Below are 23,570 nucleotides of genomic sequence, written 5' to 3'. Positions count from 1 at the left end.
GGATTTAAGAAAGAATAAAATAACCGTGCGCACAGCATCAGGACAACAGAGGGTGAGGAAGAAAAGTTTAGCCCTTTCCATTTGCCATGGTACCAACAAACGGCCATCCTAACCTACCTCTGAAGCTGCTATTTGTACTAGGAAGGAACTAGTGGCGGCTTCCCACATAGTGCAAACTCCCTCCTTGACCAATGCACTCCCAATACTGCTCAGGGTCCCTTTTATACACAATTATTAAAAGTTCATGAGCTCTGTCCTCTTTTGCATTGGACTGCCCTATACTGTTTCAAAACTATTGTTGCTAACCTTTAGCTTCATGCTGCTGTCTGTTTATATATATATATATTGCTGGCACCATTTGTTACAACTGTGTTTTAACATAGTTCTATTTTGGTGTATTTCTAATCAGAGTAGGGAACTTGCTGCTCTCCAGATGTTGTCAGGCTTAAACTCCCATCAGCTCCAGTCAACATAACAAAAGATCAGGGGTGATATAAACTGTAGCCCAACAACAACTGGGGACTCACAGTTTCACCACCTGCTCTGTGTGTGTGTGTGTGTGTGTGTTCAAGAATAATATCTAGGTACAGAATAATAACAGTGCATATATTTGTCATTTTTGAGTCAGTAACAAAGGTTGATGAATGCACATGCACACACAATTTTAATGTGTAACTGCACAATCCTATAAATAGAAGTAAGCCCCATATGGGTTCAATGGGACATACTCACAGATGGGTGTGCATAGGAGACTGCAATATGTCCCTTTTGTGTAGAGGAGCAGAATTTCAGTTGGTGACATGGGAACTACACTTGCTGAAATTCCTTCCTTTATGCAGAGGTGCAATTTTAGAAAAAGAGGTGCCGGAACTCACTGTTAACATCTCCCTCATTCTCGTAGAATGGCAATGGCACCCACCTTGAAAGGTGCCAGAACTGAGTTCCAGCAAGTTCCGGCTGAAAGAAAGCCCTGCCTAGAAGTCTCTACTCAGAAGTCCCAATTAAATGGACATAGGATTGCAGCATAAACCTTGCTTCTTGCAGAGAAGCAGAGTGAAGTTCTTAAAATAAATTAGAGGAGATACTGCAGATTTCACTCCTAGGTCGTAAATATAGAACAGTAATAATAAAAGGTTGACCTGCAGTTTGATTCTGCAGGGTAATCTTCAACAATCAGTTTAAACAAAGGCCCTCGTGTCCTGAACACTTATGAAAACAGCTCATGATAAGCAGAGCAGCAATACCAGTCAAGTCTGCAGTGCTATTTGAACTCTTTAAGCTAAGTACATGAATTACAGCACTTTATAGAGTGCTTTAAAAAAAATAGAATTGAACAGCAGTTTGCTATAAGATTAAATAATTGTCCTTTAGTATGTATTATACCAGCAGAGAACTTGGTCTCAATTCCCATCTCAAAGTGGCAAGTGAAATCATTTTAATGTGTATGCTGTGTCATCAAATACTCAAATTTTCTGGGGAACCAAGAAGAAAAAAAGAAAAACCAGATTGGCTGACAAACTTGAGTATGTGATAGCAAACCTAGAAAAATGATACAATAAAATCTTGATTTCAGTATAATAGTGCCACACAGCTCATATGCAAAAGTATCCAGACGTTTCTCATCAATAGGAAAAGTATTAAGTCATTTGCACTTCAGAGAACACATTCTCTATTAGAACAGAATAATAAACCTTCCGTCAAAGAATGAGATGAAAATTAGGCATTCTTTTTCATTTCTGCCAAATAGAGAAGAATAAGCTTAATAAGAACCTAAGTTGAAGGAATCATTTTTCTCCCAAAGGATGTCAAGCTAATTTTGTCTTATCACCTTCTGTAGTTTAACACCAGCTCTCAAAGTGATCCATTGCTAATGGAAGTCACATTAATACAGGGAAAATGAAAAGCATTTTTCTTCTATTTGGATCCCTTCCAATCAGGTTTTAGGTCTCATCATGGGACTGAATCTGCCTTGGTCACACTGGTTGATGATCTCCGGCAGGCTAGGGACAAAGGTGAGAGCTGTTTCCTAGTTCTGCTGGATCTCTCAGCGGCCTTTGACACCATCTACCATAACATCCTTCTGGACCGTCTAGGGGGCTGGGAGCTGGGGGCACTGTAATACAGTGGTTCTGCTCCTTCCTCCTGGGCCGTGTTCAGAAAGTGGTGGTGAGGGATGAGTGTTCATACCCCTGGGTTCTCACTTGTGGGGTGCCTCAGGATTCTGTCCTCCCCCCCATGCTTTTCAACATCTATATGCAGTCGCTGGGAGAGATCATCAGGGGGTTTGGGCTGGGTGTTCATCAATATGCGGATGATACCCAGCTCTACCTCTCTTTCAAATCAGAACCAGTGATGGTGGTGAAGTCCTGTGTGAGTGTCTGGAGGAAGTTGGAGCATGGATGGCGGCTAACAGATTGAGGTTGAATCCTGACAAGACAGAAGTACTGTTTTTGGGGGACAGGAGGTGAACAGGTGTGGAGGACTCCCTGGTCCTGAATGGGGTAACTGTGCCCCTGAAGGACCAGGTGCGCAGCATGGGAGTCATTTTGGACTCGCAGCTGTCCATGGAGGCACAGGTCAATTTTGTGTTCAGGGCAGCTGTTTACCAGCTCCATCTGGTACGCAGGCTGAGACCCTACCTGCCTGCAGACTGTCTCGCCAGAGTGGTGCATGCTCTAGTTATCTCTCTCTTGGACTACTGCAATGCACTCTATGTGGGGCTACCTTTGAAGGTGGCCAAGAAACTACAACTAATCCAGAATGAGGCAGCTAGACTGGTGACTGGGAGCAGCTGCCAAGACCATATAACACCAGTCTTTAAAGACCTACATTGGCTCCCAGTATGTTTCAAAGCGCAATTCAACGTGTTGGTGCTAACCTTTAAAGCCCTAAATGGCCTCGGTCCAGTATACCTGAAGGAGCGTCTCCATCCCCATCGTTTAGCCTGACACTGAGGTCCAATGCTAAGGGCCTTCTGGCAGTTCCCTCACTGCGAGAAGCCAAGTTACAGGGAATCAGGCAGAGGGCCTTCTTGGTGGTGGCACCTGCCCTGTGGAAACCCTCCCACCAGATGTCAAAGAGAACAACAACTACCAGTCTTTTAGAAGACATCTGAATGCAGCCCTGTTTAGGGAAGCTTTTAATGTTTGATGGATTACTGTATTTTAATATTTTGTTGGAAGCCGCCCAGAGTGGCTGGGGAAGCCCAGCCAGATGGGCAGGGTATAAATAAATTATTATTATTATTATTATTATTATTATTATTATTATTATTATTCCTGGTTTCACTGTAAACTGATGCAGAAGTATGGAAAAATGCAAAAATGTGGCTGTATTATCATGGCATTTTATTCCATTTCCAGTTTATTCCAACTCCAATTCTGGGAAGAGGGACTAATTATTAAACAATTCTGGCAACTGTAGCTCTGTGAGAATAGGGCTCTACTATAGCAGTGAATGGGATTGATTTTTTAAAAAGAAAATTAAAAGCAACTAACTGTGTCTGCTGCTCAGTATCAACTGTACTTATATTATTTGGCATATATAAGTATGATTCCCCCCCCCCCATTATCTGTTCACCTAATTTTGCAAGATTCTTTTGTAACACTTCACAATAGGAAGAGGAATTGATTGGATTGAATAATTCATGTGTGCAAATCTTGGCACTACACTAAAGACTTTTTTCACTTTAAAAAAAAAATGTGAAAGTCCTTTGGGAGCTCACTATTTAACCTTCCCCACAGTCGAAATGGACCATTTATCCCTAGACTTTGATTTCACATCTTGTACACACTGGATGTCATCACAAACGGCTGATGTGCTGCCAAATGATTATTTCATTCTCCTAAGCCAGGGATGATTGATTTTCATCAACACAAAGCCTTCAGATAATCCAAGCATACTATATTGTCATTCCTCACACGCTTGCTCACTCTGTCAAGGGGTTAAAAATGGCATCCAGACAAACTGTAATCCACATCTAGGATTTTTAAAAGACAAAGAAATTGAACAGGAGCACAAGAGTGGACCAGGACAGCACTTTTTTTTTCTGAAACCCTTTGCCTCTCCTCTGCCAATGGGCTGCCCTCCAGATGTTGTTGCACTACAACTCCCATCACACCCAGACAGAATGGCTAATGGTCAGGGATGATGGGAACTGTAGTTAAACAACACCTGGAGAGCACCAAAAGCCACCCCTGGCCTATACAATATCCCAGGTCCCTAGTTCAGGGTGAACTAAATTAGCTTATTTTCCTTTGTTTGTTTTTTGGAAGGCTCCTGGGAAATTCTATAGAAACATGGAGGGAAATAGCAATGCAATGATATTCTTCATTGACCATATATATATCTGCCATTTCTCCCTGAGTGCTCAGCAAAGCATGTTACGGGCCTATCTTGCAGGCTAATGGCTATGCTCCTGTGGCAGTACATGGCTTTACATGTATTCTTCAATTAATTTGAATACAGAAGTTGGAAGAATCATGAAGGGCCAGGGGAAGAGCTCCTTTTTGTTCTCACGAGTCTACTTCGGCAGTTACAAACTGAAATCAAACCATGTGAAATATACTCAGTCGAGAGTGGATTTCATGCTCTTTATTCAGCTCATAGTGGTGAGGAGGGATGAAAGTTCCCCCACAGTATCTGCTTTATATACATTATTTACACAATGGACTGCACATGATTGGCTAATTCCAGAATTCTCCTGTAGGCCAATCAGGTTGTGGATTCACTTCCATCTGGAGCTGGATTGGGTGGCTCCTGCGGACCAATCATACTGCTGCATTGTTCTAGGACCAATCAGACTGCTGCATTCAGAATCCTATTGTTCTAGGACCAACCAGACTGCTGCATTTTGGATCCTATTGTTCTAGGACCAATCAGACTGCTGCATTTTGGATCCTATTGTTCTAGGACCAATCAGACTGCTGCATTTTGGATCCTATTCAACTCAGTACATAACACCATGATTCCCTAATTTTTAGTTTCTGCTGTGTGACAAGGAAAACAGACTGTCACAATAGGCAAAAGGGTATGTTACAAATGTGTGAGACGATCCTCTCGCTTGTTCTAATGATTAAACCACCCCCTCTAGTACCAAACTCAGGTGCTGAGTGGCAACAGCTACGTAACCCAAATGGGGGCACTGAGAAAGAAGAGGGAAGTATCAACTTGCTCAGGAAATACCAAGGTTTGCAGAAGGTTTCCAAATTTAAAATGGGGGGGGGAGAGGATCTAAGAGCGCAGCTCCCTCCCCAACAACCCCCCCACCAGTTTAATAAGTAACCAAAGAATGCTGAGTGCCTCCTCCAGTGGGTGTAGAACATAGCCATTGTGAAGTCATATGTGAGGTAATAATACAGGAAAAGAATCTTGTGTGACAGAGTACCACTCTAGACTCCCTTCACAAAACATGCGGGGGGGGGGGTTATGTCCACACCCACAGGCTCCTCCCTCCTGACCTCTGCTTCTCCTCTGAAAGAGGAGTCTATACATTTTCAGCTGAACATGTGCAGGCTGCCCTTGAGACCAGTCATCAAAGATGCTGAGGCAAGGAGGGCAAAGAACTTACAGGCACAGCAGTGTTTGGGGTGGGGCCAGAAGAATACATGGTGAGGAATTTGTGAATGGGACTTAAGTTATCAGCATTAAAAAATAAATAAATCTTAACATGAAAGTAGTCATTACCAGTCTAGACGTTAACAATGCCACATGCTCTTCTATGGCGATGGTAGCATTGACCCGACTCTGTTCTAAATAAGGTTCATGGCAGGACATACTGAAGCCCATCAAGGCACCCTCCTTCTTTACACGCAATGGAGGTTGGCTTGGCAGTAACATCACCCACAAAAGCCAAGCAAGAGGAGAAGAATGGAGGTCCAAACAGCTGGTGGTAGTAAAACAGTATCTCCCTCCCTTTGCTGATAAGTCATGGCAACAACAACATGGCAGTTGTTTTTGTTCTGCTTTCGGTTGTATTCATATTGTTCATTTATTTAATTTGATTGTTCATATTAGCCTTACTATTGCTTTTATTGCATTTTAATAAGTTGTTCACTTTGAGTGCCTTTTAACTGAAAAGCAGCATAACCGTGAATGCTCATTAGTAATCAGCCAATACCTGTTAGAGACTTCTTTCTTTAGGAAGAAATCAATGGGTATATCATATTGGGTGTCAAAATGTAAGAGTGCTATTTAATGCTTTTTTCGTCTATAGGCCTGAATAGTGCTATAGAAATCTCATGTTTATGTTCTTTTGCTTTGTCTAGAATGATTCAGAAGTCATACATAAAAGGGCTCTTCTGCTTGAAAGCGTGACACTTTTGATATATAGGCCATGAGGTAAGGTCTCTGTGATTGAATATGTCATGGCAAGCTTTTGAGGATAACAGTATCTCTGCATTTATTTATTTATATTCATAGACAATAACCCCCAGACCTTGGGTTAAAGGTTCTTTCCAAAATATGCTCAAGTATTTTGGAAGAAACATTTAAAGGATAGCCCCAAAATCACATTTTGTACCCAGCTGGCATAAGCGTTTGGGGCTCTAACTTTCAATTTCTGCCTGGAAAAAAGCCACATTTTGAAATAATTTCCAAGAGCATCAAGGAAGAAATGCAAAATATTGCAAAATGTGCAGAACATGCATGGAAAGATTTTCCCTTTCCTTCTAAATTTTGCTTGGGGGAAAAAGTAGCTCCTAAAGACTCAAGGCCTGGTCTTTTGACTGCAAATACCCCCAAATTTCCTCAATTGTGCCTCCTGTTATAAACCATGAAACCATAAAGAAAATGAAGTTATTAGAGTATAGTTGCTAGGCCAAGATATCCCCTTCCCCCATGTCCTTTTCTTCCAGGGACAATATTCACAGTACCTTACTCCATTTTCACTTCATATAAAGTAGATGGAGAAAAATAAGAATCAGGCTCAAATTCTGATTAAAATGGGGAGATTATCACAGTATGTCCAGAACAAATGCCTGCAGCCTATGAAGAAAAACTATGGCACTCCTTGACACAAGGAAAGTGTTTTGGCAAGAATTTAACGATTTCCAAAGATGAATTAGATGACAGGGGGAAATCATTTCAGTCACTGCCAGCTGATTATGCCAAACTCTGCTTCCACCTGCTACCATTTTGGGCTCACTATTTCACTGCACCACCATTTTGTGACTGGTGTGCCTCAGCAGTGTTCAGCCATCTTAACTTGACCCTCTCAAGACTACATAACTTAAGTAATCAATGGGGAATAAAGGCAGGGGGTGGCAGACAGAAAGAGAACTGAAATCCTACCAGCCACTCAGACAAGTTTTATCCAAGCAGACAACAGAGGTGGTACCAATATACCAGCTTCACACAAACATATGGGATATGACCTTTAATGATCCAAAATGGCCCAATAAATTTTGGCTACATAAAAGTGTGAATTTAAAGCATGAGTGCTCAAACAAGGTTACAGGGAGTGTAAGATTTCTGTTCTTTAAGCAACAGAGATGCTACAGGCATAGAAATGTTTTCATATGCATCTAAATGCATGAAAAATAAATGTGGAAACAAGGTGTGTGTGAGAGATAGAGGCACCGATTTCTGCCCTGGGCCAACACTGAAGAAAAAGGCTGGTGTCAGTATTTCTAACAGCAAGACAGCCATTTCCCACCCAAAAGTTCTCTCATTCCCACAAATCAATGGTTACTATAGCTGCATGTGTATAATTAGCCTGTGTAGATCAAATGGAGTGGAAAAAAATTAAGAAAGGTATATGTGTGTAACGTGGTGCTGTTGTTGTGGCAAGATCCAACACAGGAGAAGCTTCCTGTCCTTGCACTGTGACACAAAGGTGTGCACATGTTCGCCCTTCCTTCTTGCCCTCACTCCAGATGCTTCAAGTAGTGGTACTTTTAGCTACAGACTTAATCCGTTTCAGGATGCCATTCGCACCCCAAAAAGTCCGCAACTAGAGCGCCTCTTCCACGCATGAGTGCAGCGCAATCAAGCGCTGTTGCGCATGCACAAAGCGTGCAGATCACTTCTGTGCGTGGCGAACCTGGAAGTAAACACTTCCGGGTTTGCCGCGTTCATAAGCTGAAAGTCCGTAACAAGAGCGGAATGCAACTAGAAGTACCACTGTACTTGGGTCACGTAAAATGTAGTAATTTCTAATGTGGCTATTGCAGCAAAGCGATTTTTTCTGGGCGGAGAAGGGGAGCAGATACAGCTCCTTGCTAAGGGTACAAGGAACACCTCTCGTGAGAAGTATATCAAATGTGTTATTATTCCTGGCTAAAGGTTATTCTCCAACATGTGTTATTTTGGATAAAGCTGTGGAAATATTTGAAAAATCATTTAACAATTGCCCATTTTTAAAGCTGAAACTTTCTTGGGGAGTAGCTTCCCCTTCACTGTTTTCAGGATATTTTCAGAGCAATTTTCAATAACTACCAGAGAATAATTGAAATTACATGTTACAGCTGTGTCTCCTTTATTTCATGTGCTCAGGAGGGATCTCTAGAAAACACCGGCGATTGGTGAAAATACACATTGTAAACCAAGCGATGGTAGGGCTAACCTCCAACAGTGAAGTTTAATCGAAGTTCAGAGGCCACAGAGTTGTCCAGGTTCAATCCCTAACATCTATATCTAAAACAATCAGGTGGTATAAAAGGCGTATTCCTGTGATCTACAGGACTGTGGCTGCTTCTTGCAGTCCTCACTCAATCTGATAGAGGTCTGTTACCTTCTACGCTCTCTTGATTTCTGCCTTTGCAAAGTGCTTCCTACCATATTTCCTTTAGTCTTTCATGTTCTTGTTTAACAAAAGATTTTTGCTTTCATTGAAAAGACCGGATGCTTTTGCAGGGCTCTGATTAGGCTTCCTTAGGATATATGTCTCGACATGAGTTTATATAGCCTAAATCTTATAGGCAATATTCAATTAACAATTCCTTACACATATCCCTCATGTTCGATGAACACAAACATGTGTTTTACCATATATATGTAGAGTTATGTATTGTGTCACACACAGCAAGATACAAACATGCACAAAGGACAATCATGACATGCAAAGCAGTTCTGATGTGCAGTTTACTTCCTCTAAATATTTGAAGGATCTCTTGTTCAAAGATTCACTAAAATGGCTCACAGTAATGTTTAATTTCACCCTATGTAATTAACTTTATTCTACTGTGTTTCTATGCTGCTTTCCAAAGCTCAGCTAGTTTGCAAAAGTTCTTGGTGACAAAAATTCTTAAGGGTTATTTTAGTGACTGTTTTGCTACTTGCACATTCAGTTCTTTGGACCATTCTGCATAAACAGTCATGTAATAAGGAAACAAAACTCAGACACATATCACTTGTACAGAACAGAATTCTATTTAATCTTGATCACATACTATGAAAAATTACACACCAATGAGCACAAACAACAAAATTCGTGTTCCTCCAAATACTTCCCCATCTGACACATCAACCACAATTATTTAACACTGAAAATACTGCACTGTGGAGTGGCGATAAAAAGCCCAACCAATGAATGATGTCTGGCATTCTGATGCACAGAGCTCACATGCATGCAAGCACATCGTCATTCACTTAAACTGGTTGACAAAGGTTTCTCCTCTAAAAGGAGACACCCAGTTACATAGCTCTGGAATGGGGGCAGCTATTTTTCCATAGAGTGCAGTGGTTCTGAATTCAGCTGACATTTACCAATTTGCTTGTCTGCAACTTTGTGAAGCAGAACAACAGGTGATTTCAAATAAACACTTGTTGCATGATGAACACTTCAAAACTTGGGGGCAGATTAAACAGCATGTAGAGCTTACTATCTGCAATAAATTACCAAGACCCTTACTACCTTGGCTTGTCAAGGTATTGAAAGAGTATGGCAATAGCTGGATTACCATCTGGATGGAAGCTACATTATAATTTCTTCATCCTGTGATCACCGTCATGCTGTAAGTTTATAAGCAGTCAGTAATGAACCATTGCAACTGAACGCAAACTAAGTATTTCAGGAAATGTATCCTTTGTTAAAAGTAAGAACCCAATCATCCTCCCAAACAAAAAATCATATTGTGTGTGTATGTGTGTATAGACAGACACACAAAACAAAATTCCATCTGTCACAGACAGTCAACCATAAACCATAGGTAAGCTTGCCCAATTTGGTTGTGTCCTGCACACTTTTAAACATAAAAATATAAAATAGCTGTCACTTTGGATGCTAGATCACTTCAATTGTGTTTTTGTGGTCTTTTACTGCTGCTTTTCAAAGGCAAAAATCAAATATATACCTGGAAAAAATTGAAAAAGAAAGCATTAACCTTCTCCTGTTTCAAAGATTTCTGTTCATAAACAACCAAATCTGACAACATATAACCATCTAATAGAGCTTAGAGCAAGGGTTGCCAATCTGAGGCCACTGGTGATAGGGCCTTGAAGAGTTCCAGTGGTGCTCCTGGGCTTTGGATTGCTCCCAATCTGACCCATTCCACCAGCCTATCAACTGATGCAAGGGCCTTGCACATTCAGGTGGTTGGGCGGGGGTTTAAATCCTAATTAAACATTCAGTTGGGAGGGGGAAAGAAGACACATGCAGGATGCCTGCAGTTCTCCTCCCGTCTCTCTCCTTACTGCCAAGACCACTTCACTTTAGGTGGACCTGATCCAACTCGGAGTGATTTGGGGCTGCCCCAAACGTGATCCAGCCAAATTCTGGGTCAACCCAATTTGGTTCGGTATTTGGCCAGACACAGGGGACGGCTCTGTTTATAAGAGCTCTGACAGCTATTATGAGCATCCAAAACCAAAAGGCAAGCAAAAAAATTATAGCACCAAAGCTGTCTGGCTATACCTAATAGAAAAAATACTGGCCTGGTTCACACACCATGGTAAGCCAAATCACCAAACTGCAGATTCCCAGAGAGGAAGTTGTAGTCACTCCAACACCTGTCTGGTCCTTTGTGCTCCCATAGCAGCTAAACCAACATTTGGCTTACCATGTCATCTGAACTGGGGCTTGTGGTTAAACTCTAGCCTCGCTTACCACAAGCTCTACAGCCAAGAACAAATCTTGGTTAGCTAACAATTTTGCTACTAAATTTACTTTGTGATGTACTTGAGCTGAATGAAGTTGTGATCTAGAGGCATTTTTACATAGCAGCTATGTATCGCCCGTTTTTCCTGAAAACTCTGTACTTAGCAGATACCCTCATAAAAAGTTCCTGCTGGAGAAATTCTTACATTTTAAAAACAAACTAGCCTGACAGCTATAGAACAGGTTTGGGGGAATAAAATACAATACTGAACTATTATAGTAATATTTAAACATCAGTTATAGTACGTACTTGTTGCCTCCCATTCAGATTTACTCAGGGTTCCCTTGAAAGAAAGAAAATGTCACATTTACAGACAGCAAATTATTGTATACATTTTAAGCAATTAGCAGGAATCTCTCTCTCTCTCTCTCTCTCTCTCCAGGGACAAACTGTTCCTTCCTGCTGCAATATTTTAATGCTTCAGATATCAATAATAGTTTCAGATTTCAGAAAGCCAAAACATGTGCCACTATACTTCAGTATTCTCAATGAAAGGGAAAGATCTGTTAGCACACGGGTGTCAAACACAAGGCCCGCGGGCCGAATCCGGCCCGCCAGACCTCGTCATGTGGCCCGTGTAGCCGCCGCCGGCCGCCAGCCTTCACCTTTTATTCTCGCTTTTTTTTTTTTGACACAAGAAAGCCGCCTCTTCAGCGCATGCGCGGCAGCCTACAAGCCAGAGAACGTCTGCCCTCTAGCGGCGCCGGCCGTTCTATACAGGAAACCTCCACTTTACATGCATTCAGGAAACCTCCACTTGTTTTTATATTGAGCGCATGCCATAGTCCTACAGATACAACCGGCCCTTTGAGGGTGACCAAACTGCTGATTCGGCCCCCGATGAATTTGAGTTTGACACCCCTGTGTTAGCACATTTAGAAGGTGATCAACCAGTGAGTTGAAGTATCTCACTGTAAAGGGGCGGGTTTATTATGTACTTAGCTATGTCTGATTGCACATTCAGGGAAGGAGACACATGAGTTTTTGTAATCAAGCAGTTTCTCTTTTATTTTAAAGATGCAAATGACTTGCATTAGTATGTGGTGGGCAGGCTGTCTAGTAAAGTTATATGTTAATAGCTTTTATAGATTAATTTGCAAAGCTGATACTATACGATTTTGAGCACCATAGATTATGACTATGGACTATCTCTTCAGAAATAAGTCTGCTGTAATTGCCAAAGTTCAGATGCCAAACAAAAGGGAATATAGCACATTTCCTTCTCCTTTCAAGGCTGAAAACTTTCAAAGCAACAATGAGAGGACAGTTCCTGCACAGGCCTCTCTGCAGCTGCTCTAATGCCCAGAGAGACTAGTACTCAAGCGCATTAGAATGGCAACAGAAGTTTCATAATTCTGCAGAAACAAAAGAACAGAAATCCAGCAGCACCATTGGTGGCCAGCATTTGTCACTACTTCTTGCTTCACAATGGCGCTATCAGGAAGGTATGCTCTTTTCCACTTAGCACATGGCCATCAATGATTTTCAGGGCACTATCCTGAGTTTTTCAGTTCCATGGACCCACCCCAACATGCATAAGCTTTGCCAAGTGTTGAGACACAGAAGGCAAACAGTGGGCTGCAAAGCAGCCTGATCTGCTCCAGAGACTGGATACTTTTTTTTTTTTTTAATAATATTTATTGAAATTTTTTCATAATATCTCCAATGTTACAATTTTGAACATCACTTATTTTAGCTTATCCGACCTCCCTCAACTCCTCTGACAATCATCCATACTTAATCTCTTATCTACACATTCCTTAATTATAATATTACCATTTAAGTACATTTTCCATCCTCTTTTACATTTTTGCAATATTCCTTGTTTTTTCACAAAGCTTCTTTAAAACACACTAGCGTTATATTTTCCTCACATACAGTTTTCAAATAATCCCTGAATTTCCCCCAGTCCTCTAAAAACTCATAATCTCTCTGAAATCTGATTTTCCCCGTTAGTTTATCAAGAGACTGGATACTTGATACTTACAAGGGGTAACTTGGCTTTCCCACCATTCGTAAGCATTTCTGCATGCTCATAGTCCTCTTTTTTATTTGAGACCAGCCTGGAACTTTCATCAGCAGGGTATTTCTGAAAAAAAACAGATTATACAGAATTACTGCAAATATAGCCAAGGGTTGGCAAGCTAAAAAATACTGTTGTGTACCTGCCCAAATGAAAATTCAGACACAAATTGTCTGTACTGGTGCCTACTTTGCCCTTGAGCTAACAATGACAAAGAAATGAGGTATTTATACCCAGTCATAATAGCTCCAACTGTAAGCCCCCAAGTACTATTTAGTAGTTGACCCAATGAAAGATGTATTCTGTGTCACCAACACTGTCACCTTGCATTCCACATTTATAGCTCTGATTTATTGTATGATGAAACTCATAGAGGTTCACCTTGTGCTCTTATGCATGCTCCATGCAATGGCCTGATCCAGACCTGCTTAGCTTCTGAAAGGAGCGTCCTCAGACCACAGCCTGAGATGTGTAAGACACATATTCATACAAATCATCTAGTTCACAGCGAAAGAATCACTGATGGATGGCCATCCAACATCTGTTTAAAAACCTCGGCAGCTCATTCTACTAGAGTGTTCTTCCTAATGTTTAGTCAGAAATTTTCTTTCTTGTAATTTTAATCCATTGGTTCTGGTCCTACCCACTGGAGCAGTAGAAAACAAGCTTTCTCTATCTTCCATTTAGATACAGTGAAACCTCGGTTTTCGAATGTAATCCATTTCGGAAGACCCTTCGACTTCCGAAACATTCGAAAACCAAGGCCCAAAGGGCAGTCTGCAAATTTAAAGAGAAAATTGAGTAAAATACAGTGGTACCTCAGTGGAAGCTGCTCAACTTCCGAGGTGCGTTTGAAAACAGAAGCATTTACTTCCGGGTTTTTGGCGTTCAAAAACTGAACCGTTCGATTTCCAAGACATTCGAAAACTGAGGTACCACTGAATTTGAAGATAGCTATCATAGAATCTCTTAGTAACATGCCCAACACTTGTAGCAATACAAGATCCTTTAGATTTCTAATGATCATGATTTAATTATTGTTATTTATTGCAGAAGTAGGCCATTAGCACTACAATGAGCCAAAAGTTTTGAAATGGAGGAATTCAAAGTACAGTACATCAACTTAGAATTATGTTCTACAGATTATCAAAAAGACACTTCCAAGTGAGCATGTTTATAATAAATGAGAAATGTAACTCCAGTGTAATTGTCTGCACACTGATTGTACATTGACAGAACACACCAAGATATCAGGGTACGTGAAATAAAGCATACCTAACACAATCCCATTCAAATGCAATGTAAGATGGATAACTAGTATAGCCTAAGTAAACATATAAATTAACTTGTCTTAGAATTACTGCACAGTGTTTATCAAAAAGCAATGCAACAATTGACAAGGCTGACAATTAGAACAAATCTGTCTATATGCATTTGAAAACTAACCTCCAATGCCAGCATTTGCTGCAAAAGAATTTTATGTTCTTCATTCTTAACCTTTTCTTCGTAAAACTCCCGGAAAGTCTTTTTGTAGACTAGTTTCATGCCATACTTCTTGGCCATTCTAGGAAAAATAAATTTTGTTAGAAATATAAATGCTTAATTAGCACAAAACACAAATCATGAGTGATCATCAAAGCATCATTCAAATTTCCAAAAACTACTTCTGTGTCACAATACAAGATCATAAGAAACATTGCAACTCATCTAAATTCACCACTACTTAATGTGAACATGTTTTTTTAAAAAAAACTAGTAAGGGTACTGTACATTTAAAATACGTATTTATTATATATACATACACAGTACAGCATGCATACACCTACTGATGCCCAACTATAACAGCAACCACACCCTGAAAGTGCAGCTCAGGGGGTTAGATATTCAATATTATAAGTTAGTTATGAAATGCTTAGGCATTGGCACCAATGCATACTTATATAGATCATGTCCTTGAAGTACAATGTGGACTGTGGCAATGTATCCAAGCTATGGATACACTTTTAATAGGTTCAGGTGTGCCTTAGTAAACACAGACCAGAAAACAACCATTATAGTGGAAATAATAAGCAGGGGAGAAGAGGGAACCTGGCACAGAAAGGAAGCAAAACAGCTATGCAGTATAGAAGACAAAACTGGATACCATGGCCCTGTAGAACCAAGAATCATGGCTTTAAAAAGATGCCAAGAAAAAGGAAAGCGGTTAAAAGGGAGGGCATGTCAGATTTTCTTCTAATATCTAGGATATGATGGACCAACCTCCAAATTACCACATTTTAGCTCAAGTGGCTAAAAGCTGACATAGCACTCCTCTAGCAACCATTTTTCATTCACACACACACACACACACACACACACACAATAAAAGGTAAAACATAAAAACTTACTCTACCAGCAATGGAAAATAGACCAGGAACTCTGGCACATTAACCACTCCTTCCAGGTTAAAATCATACTTGCAGCCAAACAAGGGGTAATCTCCTTTCTTCTGAAACTTCACTGTGTATATTTCATTCCCAAAAGAGTCTGTTTCTGAAGCTTCAAGGCGCTTTCTATGACAGCATAATAAAAATCGACATGGAATTAAAAACCCACAAAACCGTCTAACTCTTTTGTTGAAACATAACACAACAGTATGGGCCTGTTTACATATCTCTAACCTCACTAATGAAGTCAGATACAGTAAAACAATGATAAAATCCTATCCCAGGACTATTTAGAGCAATATATTAACTTCCTGTATATAATGTAACTTCAGTAATATGTATCTCCACGATTCATTTTTATGAATTTAAATAACTGGAAAAAAGATTAACCAAATATTTGGGCCAGTCAGATAATCTTGCTTTTAACTGCACCAGTGAGGTTGATGGCCTTCTTCAGCTGACTTATGATAATACAGTGGTACCTTGGGTTACATACGCTTCAGGTTACAGACTCCGCTAACCCAGAAATAGTACCTTGGGTTAAGAACTTTACTTCAGGATGAGAACAGAAATCATGCTCCTCCGGCGGCGCAGCAGCAGGAGGCCCCATTAGCTAAAGTGATGCTTCAGGTTAAGAACAGTTTCAGGTTAAGAACGGACCTCCAGAACGAATTAAGTACGTAACCAGAGATACAACTGTACTTCCAATATTTATGGCAGACTACTCTGCCCTGCCTGCCAGAATGCACATCTAGCTAAATTGCATATATTTGGACTAGGTAGTCAGGGGCCTTTGCATTTGCTGGCAAGTGAATTATTAGATAGTAGAATAAAAACTCCAGACTTATTGCAGACAAAAGATGGAAATTCAAGGAGAGGGCCTGGAATTTTCTTGAGGACGCCAGACTTTCTTTGTGGCTACAGTCTGGCAAAATCTATGGAGAAAGTTTATTCCTTTTCATGTCCTAACTGTTGTATTTTGAGGCAGGTGTGGGATGGAAAGTGTGGAAAAACTGCAGACAAGAGACCTAACAAACACTTGCAGGTGTATAAGGTGGGTGACTGTGCTATTCTAATGTATCAATACAACATTAGTTCTTCCAAGAGTCCTCAACAAGCTTACATGTGTAAATATGCTACACGAAGTCTAAAAAGTATCCACCCCCAATTATTATCAAAAAACATCATTCATACATACTTACACAAGTTCATAGCTATCTGGAGTTGTGCCAATAAAATATCCTCCATGGCCAAGTCTTTCACAGGCATTTCTAAGCATCATATCAGCTTGTTCATATGTCTCAAAAGAATAATGATACACAAATTGACAACTGCAAATGTCAAAGTGGATGTTTCGGTCATTGTACTTTTTGGAGAGAAGTTCCTAAGGCAAACAGAAGAGAATTGTTTATTTTTGCTGTTAGGAAAAAATTGGGACGGGAAAACAATTGCATTGTTCCAGTACGCTTACCACAAAAACACAGTTTTTTAATCTAGGAGGCACAAACCTAAAGTCGTCTGATTATTTTTCTGCTCTTTTCAACTGACAACCTGCAAGTTAAATCACCTCAACCCATTATATTTTCCTATCTCCAATGTTAGGAACTAAAAACTAAAACTAAAAATATTTCTTGCTGGAAAGAAAACACCAATATTGGAGATAAATTATTTTTAGGCAAAAATCTGCACTACAGCACATAAAAGAATAGTTACACTAACTTATTTAGAGTTCCTGATAAAGTGACCCTATCAAAGAAGTAATACTTTCATGCAGACCTCGTCTTTTAACTATGCAATCATGTAGAAAATAAGGCAATGGCTGGTTTACTTCTACACATTTGTTTTCTAACCTTTCCCTTCATTTACATTTTAGACACCCACCATTAATTTTAAAAAACATGGAATAACTATACCTTTGTGCTGTCAGCAGTTATAAATTCTGCACTAAATATTCTCTCATTTTGACGACCACGGTTTTTCATATCATAGTACCGCGATTCACACTGTTGTACGGAAACATCAGCAATATCTATTTTTAAAAAACGCATAATCAAAAAACTCTTCAGAAAGCTGTAAAGCAGGAGAAGGCAAGTATATAATTGAAGGCTAAAAGTATTTTATTTGGCAACTGCTTATCACAACTACTCAGAGATCTGCATAGGGTATGCTAAAAAATCACTGTACATAACCAAAACACTTAGGAAACAAAGAAAAGCATTTGCACCTTATGTGCAAAAAGATTTCATAATTTAATATTAAATATTTACATGAGGAAGAGATGTGTATTTTTCTTAAAACTAGAGCTGTGTCACATTCTTGGCTTAACTCAAAAGTTTTTAATTTTTAAAAAAATGATTTAGTACACTACTTTTTTGTAACATGACAACTTTCAATTTGAATTCTTAATGCTGTGAAGAAAAGGACTATCAGTAATTTTATTCTGACCATAAAAAACTTTTTAAGAATGCTTACCTAACACAACTATTTACACATGTTTTGGAAAACAAAAAGGAGGCTGTGCTGCCATCTCTAGGTCAATACTGGGATTGCTTTTTACCATTTATTGTTAGTGAGCTAAAGGAAGTAATCATGTCAGCTATACTAAGCAGGCAGTGAATACAAATATAAGGGGTGACAGCCTTGGAAAACCCTAATTTAGACTTTTGAATAGCTGCAGAAAAGTATTCCTGAAAGCAATAAACAACCATATCTGAACAAAAGACTTGAAAACCACTCTTAACACTGCAACCTCGTCTTTCAGAATTAAAGAACTCTCAGCAAGCTATTTGAGTAGATGCCTTCACAGATAAAGTTTTACATTAAATCTGAAGACAACCCCAGGAGCCATCTCAATTAAGTAATTTGCAGAGTGAATTTTTACTAAAAATAGTGCTTGCCATACCACAGGATATAATAATTGTAAAATACCTGAACTTAAAAAGGACAAGCAGCTCAAGCCAAAACAATGAAGAATTCAAGCTGCAATCACATTAAATGAAATAGCAACTTCCAAAGGTCAAGCCCTGGAATGTGTATCTAGCATAGAGACAGAGCAAAATGGTAAGGGATGGAGGGGACATTCTGTTTGTTATTGTTTCTGTATAACTTTTTGTAACTTGCTATGAAAATACAGTACTGGAATGCTAACAGCTAAATTAAAGACAATTAAAGACAATTGCAGAGTTTTTCAACGTAAGCAGATGACATATGATATATCATATACCGTATATGGCATCAATGCTGAACATGTGGCCCTCCATATGCTATTGAACTACAATTTCCATCATCCTATGCTGATTAGGCCTAATTGGAAATGCATATCTAATATTCTTAGGGCAACAGGTTGGCAAAGCCTGGCTAATGGCATTGCAGACCAGTTTTGCTAAATAGTTGGAACTGAAATAACAGTTTATGCATTTCCAAATATTAAGTGATTCAGTGTTTAAATCAAGTTCCTTGCGAAGAAGATACAGAACAAAATGAAACTGCCAAACCCTTAAGATAATCCACGAAGTCTCTGGTCCATGTATCCTTACCATGGCAAGGCTGGTAGGTTCAGGCAAGCAGCAGGACTCTTCTATGGAGGTACCCATATACCGGAAGAAACATGGCTTCCAATGTGAATTTTTAGTTGCTAAAAAATTGAGTTTTATGAATAATAAACCCATATCAAATTTGCCTTCTTACCTGTACACACAAGCCTACTAATTCTGCCTTTTCTCCATTTTAGCAAGTCCCCACCTTTGCCACATCCCAAGTCTAAAACTGCAATGCTTTGCCTTCTTTGCCGCACCCTCTCAAGGAATTCACCTAGGAAAGAAAAGACACATAAAATCTTTAGCATAAATAAAAAAATACATCTATTGTGCATTTCCTTTTGTAATTCTGGGAGTTTTACCATCTCATGAGTAACTTAAACAAAAAGTTGCACTCCACTAAAAGCAAAGAAAATTCATTTGTCTGAGATAAATTTAAAATGTAAGCATGGAAAAGGCATTTACAATACTATCCTATGCATGCCTATTCAGAAATAAGTTCTGCTGAATTCACTGGAAATTATTCCCAGGTAAATGTATAGGTTTGGCATCTATTTTTTGTTATCTCTTAAAGAAAAAATATTGTAGTTTAGCTCACAATAATTTTGCAATTACAAGTTCATAGCACTTAAAACTGAGAGCCAGAGACCCCAATAGATGTAGGAAATACATATCTAAATATAGTGTAATTATTTTATTTATTACTAGATTCATACGCCGTCTCAAGGTTCTCTTCATTTTATCCTAACAACACTGTGAGGCAGGTTAAGCTTAGAGAAAGTGGCTAGCTCAATATCATCCAGTAAACTCCAGGCCCTAGTCCAACACTCAATCATAGAATTCACTCAAATCACTCAAACAATAAATTAGTATTACATTAAGGAGCACTGTACAGAGTAAACATGTTAACATTATAATGGTTCTTTTGCTTTAGATATTAGGTTTCATATTTGGGATTCAAAAATCAAGTGCAAGATCTGACCCACCATACCTAACTGTACTACTAATGTAGCTTTTTCTTCAATCCCAACAAAGTAGCATCTGAAAATATGAATACACTAGAAGTATATATATTTCAAAATATATAGCCATACCAATGAGCACACTCTTTATCCAGTTGTTAAAATTCCGAAGATAGAAAATGCGACTCATACTACGCTGTTCCAATCCAACTTCTTCAAGCTTATTATAATGTGCTGCTACAGTTTCAGTATGCTGCACAAGAACATCAAATAAAAGATAAAGTGAAAAATATGAAGCTTTATATGCATTCATTTGCTACTTAGTGGTAGCATTATGTGCTATGAACAGCACATTATGCACTATGAACAGTACAAAAAAATAAGCTTTATACAAACATAAAACAACACCACTGATTTGTAGGTAGAGTATCTGGTTTTGATGTAGAAATCTAGAATGAAATCACTTGGTAAATAAGAACGTTACTAGATGATCAACAAATTATTGTACTTAAAAAACCTTAGAAATACTGTAACTTAAATAACCTTGGAAAGTTAATAGTACTATAAAAATAATAGCATGTCTCATGCAACTAATTAGATTACCTTGAACTCTATCCAGCTTTTTCCAGCTTCCTACCCCACCCAGAAAGAATTTTTTTTAGGAATAAACATATAAAAGTATTGTTTCATACAAAATTCCTAAGATTAAACAGCACATAGGGCGAGATCCAATGTAGCACAAGCAGGAGTTGACCTATGCAGTGAAACTTTTCCTTTCACCCACTTCCTGCTGGGTGCGCTCCCAAAATCTGCTCCCAAGGGTTGGAGGAACCTTCCCAAAATCTGTTTTAGAACTTGTAGATACCCAGCTGGAGAACCAAGAAGAGAAACTGCAAGTCCAATCATGCAAGCAAGCAGTTTTAACAGGAGATCATCTGTATGTTCAGTCTGCATGCCATTAAGACAAATTTAATCATTTATTGTGAACATAAAGATTGCTCCTGCTTTACTCTCCATCTGTGTGATCAAAGAATTATGACTCCTTATTTAGCATTACAACCTATCAAACCTTAGCTTCACATGCAATCCATACAGCAAGAATAAGATAGTCAGCTCAGATGTAATGCTAAGTCGGGAGTCACAATTTGTTTCTTGTACCAGGAAGAGCCAAGCAGGAGCCATTTGACTATGTTTTGTCATGACACATGAATGCAAACAAAGACGAAGTCTGTAGGAAGCTTGTGACCCATTAGATGATGTTGGACTCCAACTCCCTTCAGCCCCAAGCATAGCCAATAAGGGACTATGGAAACTGTAGTCCAAAAACATCCAGAGGAATAAGGAAACACATCCCTGGATTAAGGAAATAAAGAGTAGCTTTTTTTCCCCTATTAGTGCTGCTATAGTTCAAGAATAAAGACTGAACTGCTATGGAAACACTTACTCTTTTCTTTGTTGGGCTTTGGTCAAGATCAGGATCCCCTCTTCTTTTTCTTGCTCTCCTGCTGTCCACATCTCCCTTTTCAGTTGTGTCACAATATTCTTTATTTATTGCTGCTTTATTTTCTTCCACCGTGACAGCAGGCTTTATCTCTAGGTCTGGGGAAGCATCTCTCTTTGCTTCTTCAACCAAGTTCTTTCCAGCTTCTGGAACCTCCAAACTGGCTGTGTCAGTAACACTAGCCTGTGGAAAGAGAGTCATGTTGGTATGGAAGAAAAATTCCTTAGCTCAATCTGTATATAAAGTTGATGACCTTGATCAATGTGTGTTACAACTAAACAGACATTTTCTGCCTACAGTGCACAAATGCTTCAAAGAGAAAGAGGCTTCAAAATTGCTGTTTGAAACACTCACCATTTTATCTGCAGGAACCTCTTCAGATTCAGATTCAAATTTCATCTTTTTCAGTCTTTTGTCATCAAGAGCACTCCCATCTCCCTTATCTTCATCACATGTACTAGAAGTTTTACCATCATTTGCTATGATAGAGGAATCAGCCTTTGAGTCCTTAGCAGTTGCGCTATCAGCTTCTTCAAATTTCTTTCTTTTTTTCTTTCCGCTGTCTAGTAACTCAGCCATGCTTCCAATAAATATTATTGTGTTATAAATATCTGTAAACAGAGTTATATTTTTTCTGTTGTAAGACAAGTCTTCAGACCCCCAATCTGTTATAATTGATATAATTAACATGATAAACCGGATGTGGTCATGGTTTTACACTGCATGTTAAATGGAGTTCTTGTTATGTTTAAAATCGGAATGCTAAAATGTGCTCATTTGTGCCTAACTTGATTTTGAATCCCAAGATGTTTAAATCTTTTTTTATATATATAAAAATCATTTGTGTATTGAGCCTCTTTGTCGAAAGACAAAGACTCAAGGTGGCATTTACATTTTCCATGAGAAAACTAAAGTAGTTCATGGAAATATCTACTGTACTTAAAGCATCTATTTCAGCAATCCAAACTTCTTCCCACAAAGCCCTTGGCCAAGGCAAACAGGCTGTTTAGCAATATGTATTATTATGCTCTCTTGTGTATTTTGCTATCTTCCAATATGGTCTATTCCATTACTGTGTCCCCCACCTAGTATTATTGTGACCACTGGGCAGCTGGGGGAGGTTGACCATAACTTCCATACAAACTCCTATTTATTAATTTTTGTATGCCTGCAAACTTGGGGGTTCCCTGAGGCTGCTCATCTCTTTTTGTTTCGGTGGTCCGTTTTGTCTACAATCCCGCGAGCGCCCCTCAGTTGAGTTTGCCATTAAAGGGAACGACCACCTCCACACCCCAAACAATGCCATGCACGCCTACTCGAAAAGGGCAGGGGGGGGAAGGCCCGCTGTGCTCAAGGAGATAACTCCCAGCAAAAATCACGTTCAGACTGAAGACTGCCTAAGTTTCCTGGGAACCAGGCCAAAGCAGAAGCAAGCAGCCCTTCACGTCGCTCTGAACCGAGGATTTGAAACCGCAGCTCCGGAGCGCATTGTGAGCGCCAGCAAAAGCTACGGGCCCCGCAACGCAGGGCTGTCGGGCCCAACAGCTACAGGCGCTCCCTTCGCGGGTCCCATGGCGTGGAAACCTCCCGCCCCCGATTCCAGAGGCCTCTCACACTCCGAAGGGAGAGGCGAGAGAGGCCCGTTATTATTATCCAAATAGCCACAACTCTTCCCCTCCCCCACCACCGACCGTTTCTCCTATAAGGCCTCAGAAAAACTAGACGGTGCGAGGAGGCGGCGACGGCGTAGGCCCAAACTTACGCCCGGCACAACGCGCCTAACTCTGCCCGGCCACGAGGACGCCGCCGACGCCTCTCCGCCCCGAACCTCAGACCCTGCGAGCGGCCCCGCTGCGCAGCCACCTTCCTCACCCGCCAAAGTTGAGTTTTTCTACCGTCCCGCTCTCAGGAAACGAGGCGCAGTTTTGCATCCGGGTCATCCACGCGCGCCTTCCTCCTCCTCCTCCGTAAGAAGTGGGCGGGCGCGCCTACTTGGGCATACGTGCCAAGCGTGCCTCCCTTTCCC

At 39.9% G+C, this 23,570-nt stretch overlaps 1 protein-coding gene and 1 long non-coding RNA gene across 3 annotated transcripts; one reads left to right on the top strand and one right to left on the bottom strand.

Moving 5' to 3' along the window:
• Window positions 1-9,346: 9,346 nt before the first annotated feature.
• RNMT (RNA guanine-7 methyltransferase) lies at window positions 9,347-23,518 on the bottom strand. 2 transcript variants are annotated; one of them, XM_053396594.1, is made up of 12 exons: window positions 23,417-23,518; window positions 21,899-22,155; window positions 21,488-21,727; window positions 20,176-20,296; window positions 19,233-19,355; window positions 17,459-17,574; window positions 16,748-16,929; window positions 15,507-15,671; window positions 14,566-14,683; window positions 13,084-13,185; window positions 11,346-11,379; window positions 9,347-10,292 (listed from the first exon to the last, which is right to left on the bottom strand). In XM_053396594.1, exons 2-12 carry the CDS (start codon window positions 22,121-22,123, stop codon window positions 10,255-10,257), a joined length of 1,464 nt encoding a protein of 487 aa, XP_053252569.1. In that variant the 5' UTR covers window positions 22,124-22,155; window positions 23,417-23,518; the 3' UTR covers window positions 9,347-10,254. The 2 variants fall into 2 exon arrangements, with proteins under 2 accessions (XP_053252569.1, XP_053252570.1); XM_053396595.1 differs by lacking the exon at window positions 23,417-23,518 and adding an exon at window positions 23,307-23,405.
• LOC128417646 (uncharacterized) lies at window positions 11,504-14,572 on the top strand. Its single transcript, XR_008331516.1, has 3 exons — window positions 11,504-11,615; window positions 11,976-12,541; window positions 14,173-14,572. It is a non-coding gene; the product is annotated as an uncharacterized LOC128417646 (long non-coding RNA).
• Window positions 23,519-23,570: the final 52 nt, after the last annotated feature.

Source organism: Podarcis raffonei, chromosome 7 (genome assembly GCF_027172205.1).
Source record: "Podarcis raffonei isolate rPodRaf1 chromosome 7, rPodRaf1.pri, whole genome shotgun sequence".
NCBI lineage: Eukaryota > Metazoa > Chordata > Lepidosauria > Squamata > Lacertidae > Podarcis > Podarcis raffonei.
This window is presented reverse-complemented; position numbering and strand designations above follow the sequence as displayed.

Bases quoted from the DNA above. Each gene is read 5' to 3' on its own strand.
- RNMT (XM_053396594.1), bottom strand. From the start codon at position 22,123: ATGGCTGAGTTACTAGACAGCGGAAAGAAAAAAAGAAAGAAATTTGAA. The intron at 19,356-20,175 runs GTATGGCTATAT...TTTCTTTCCTAG, and splicing joins GATAAAGAGTGTGCTCATTG to GTGAATTCCTTGAGAGGGTG. The intron at 13,186-14,565 runs GTTAGTTTTCAA...GTTTTTTTTCAG, and splicing joins AGCAAATGCTGGCATTGGAG to AAATACCCTGCTGATGAAAG.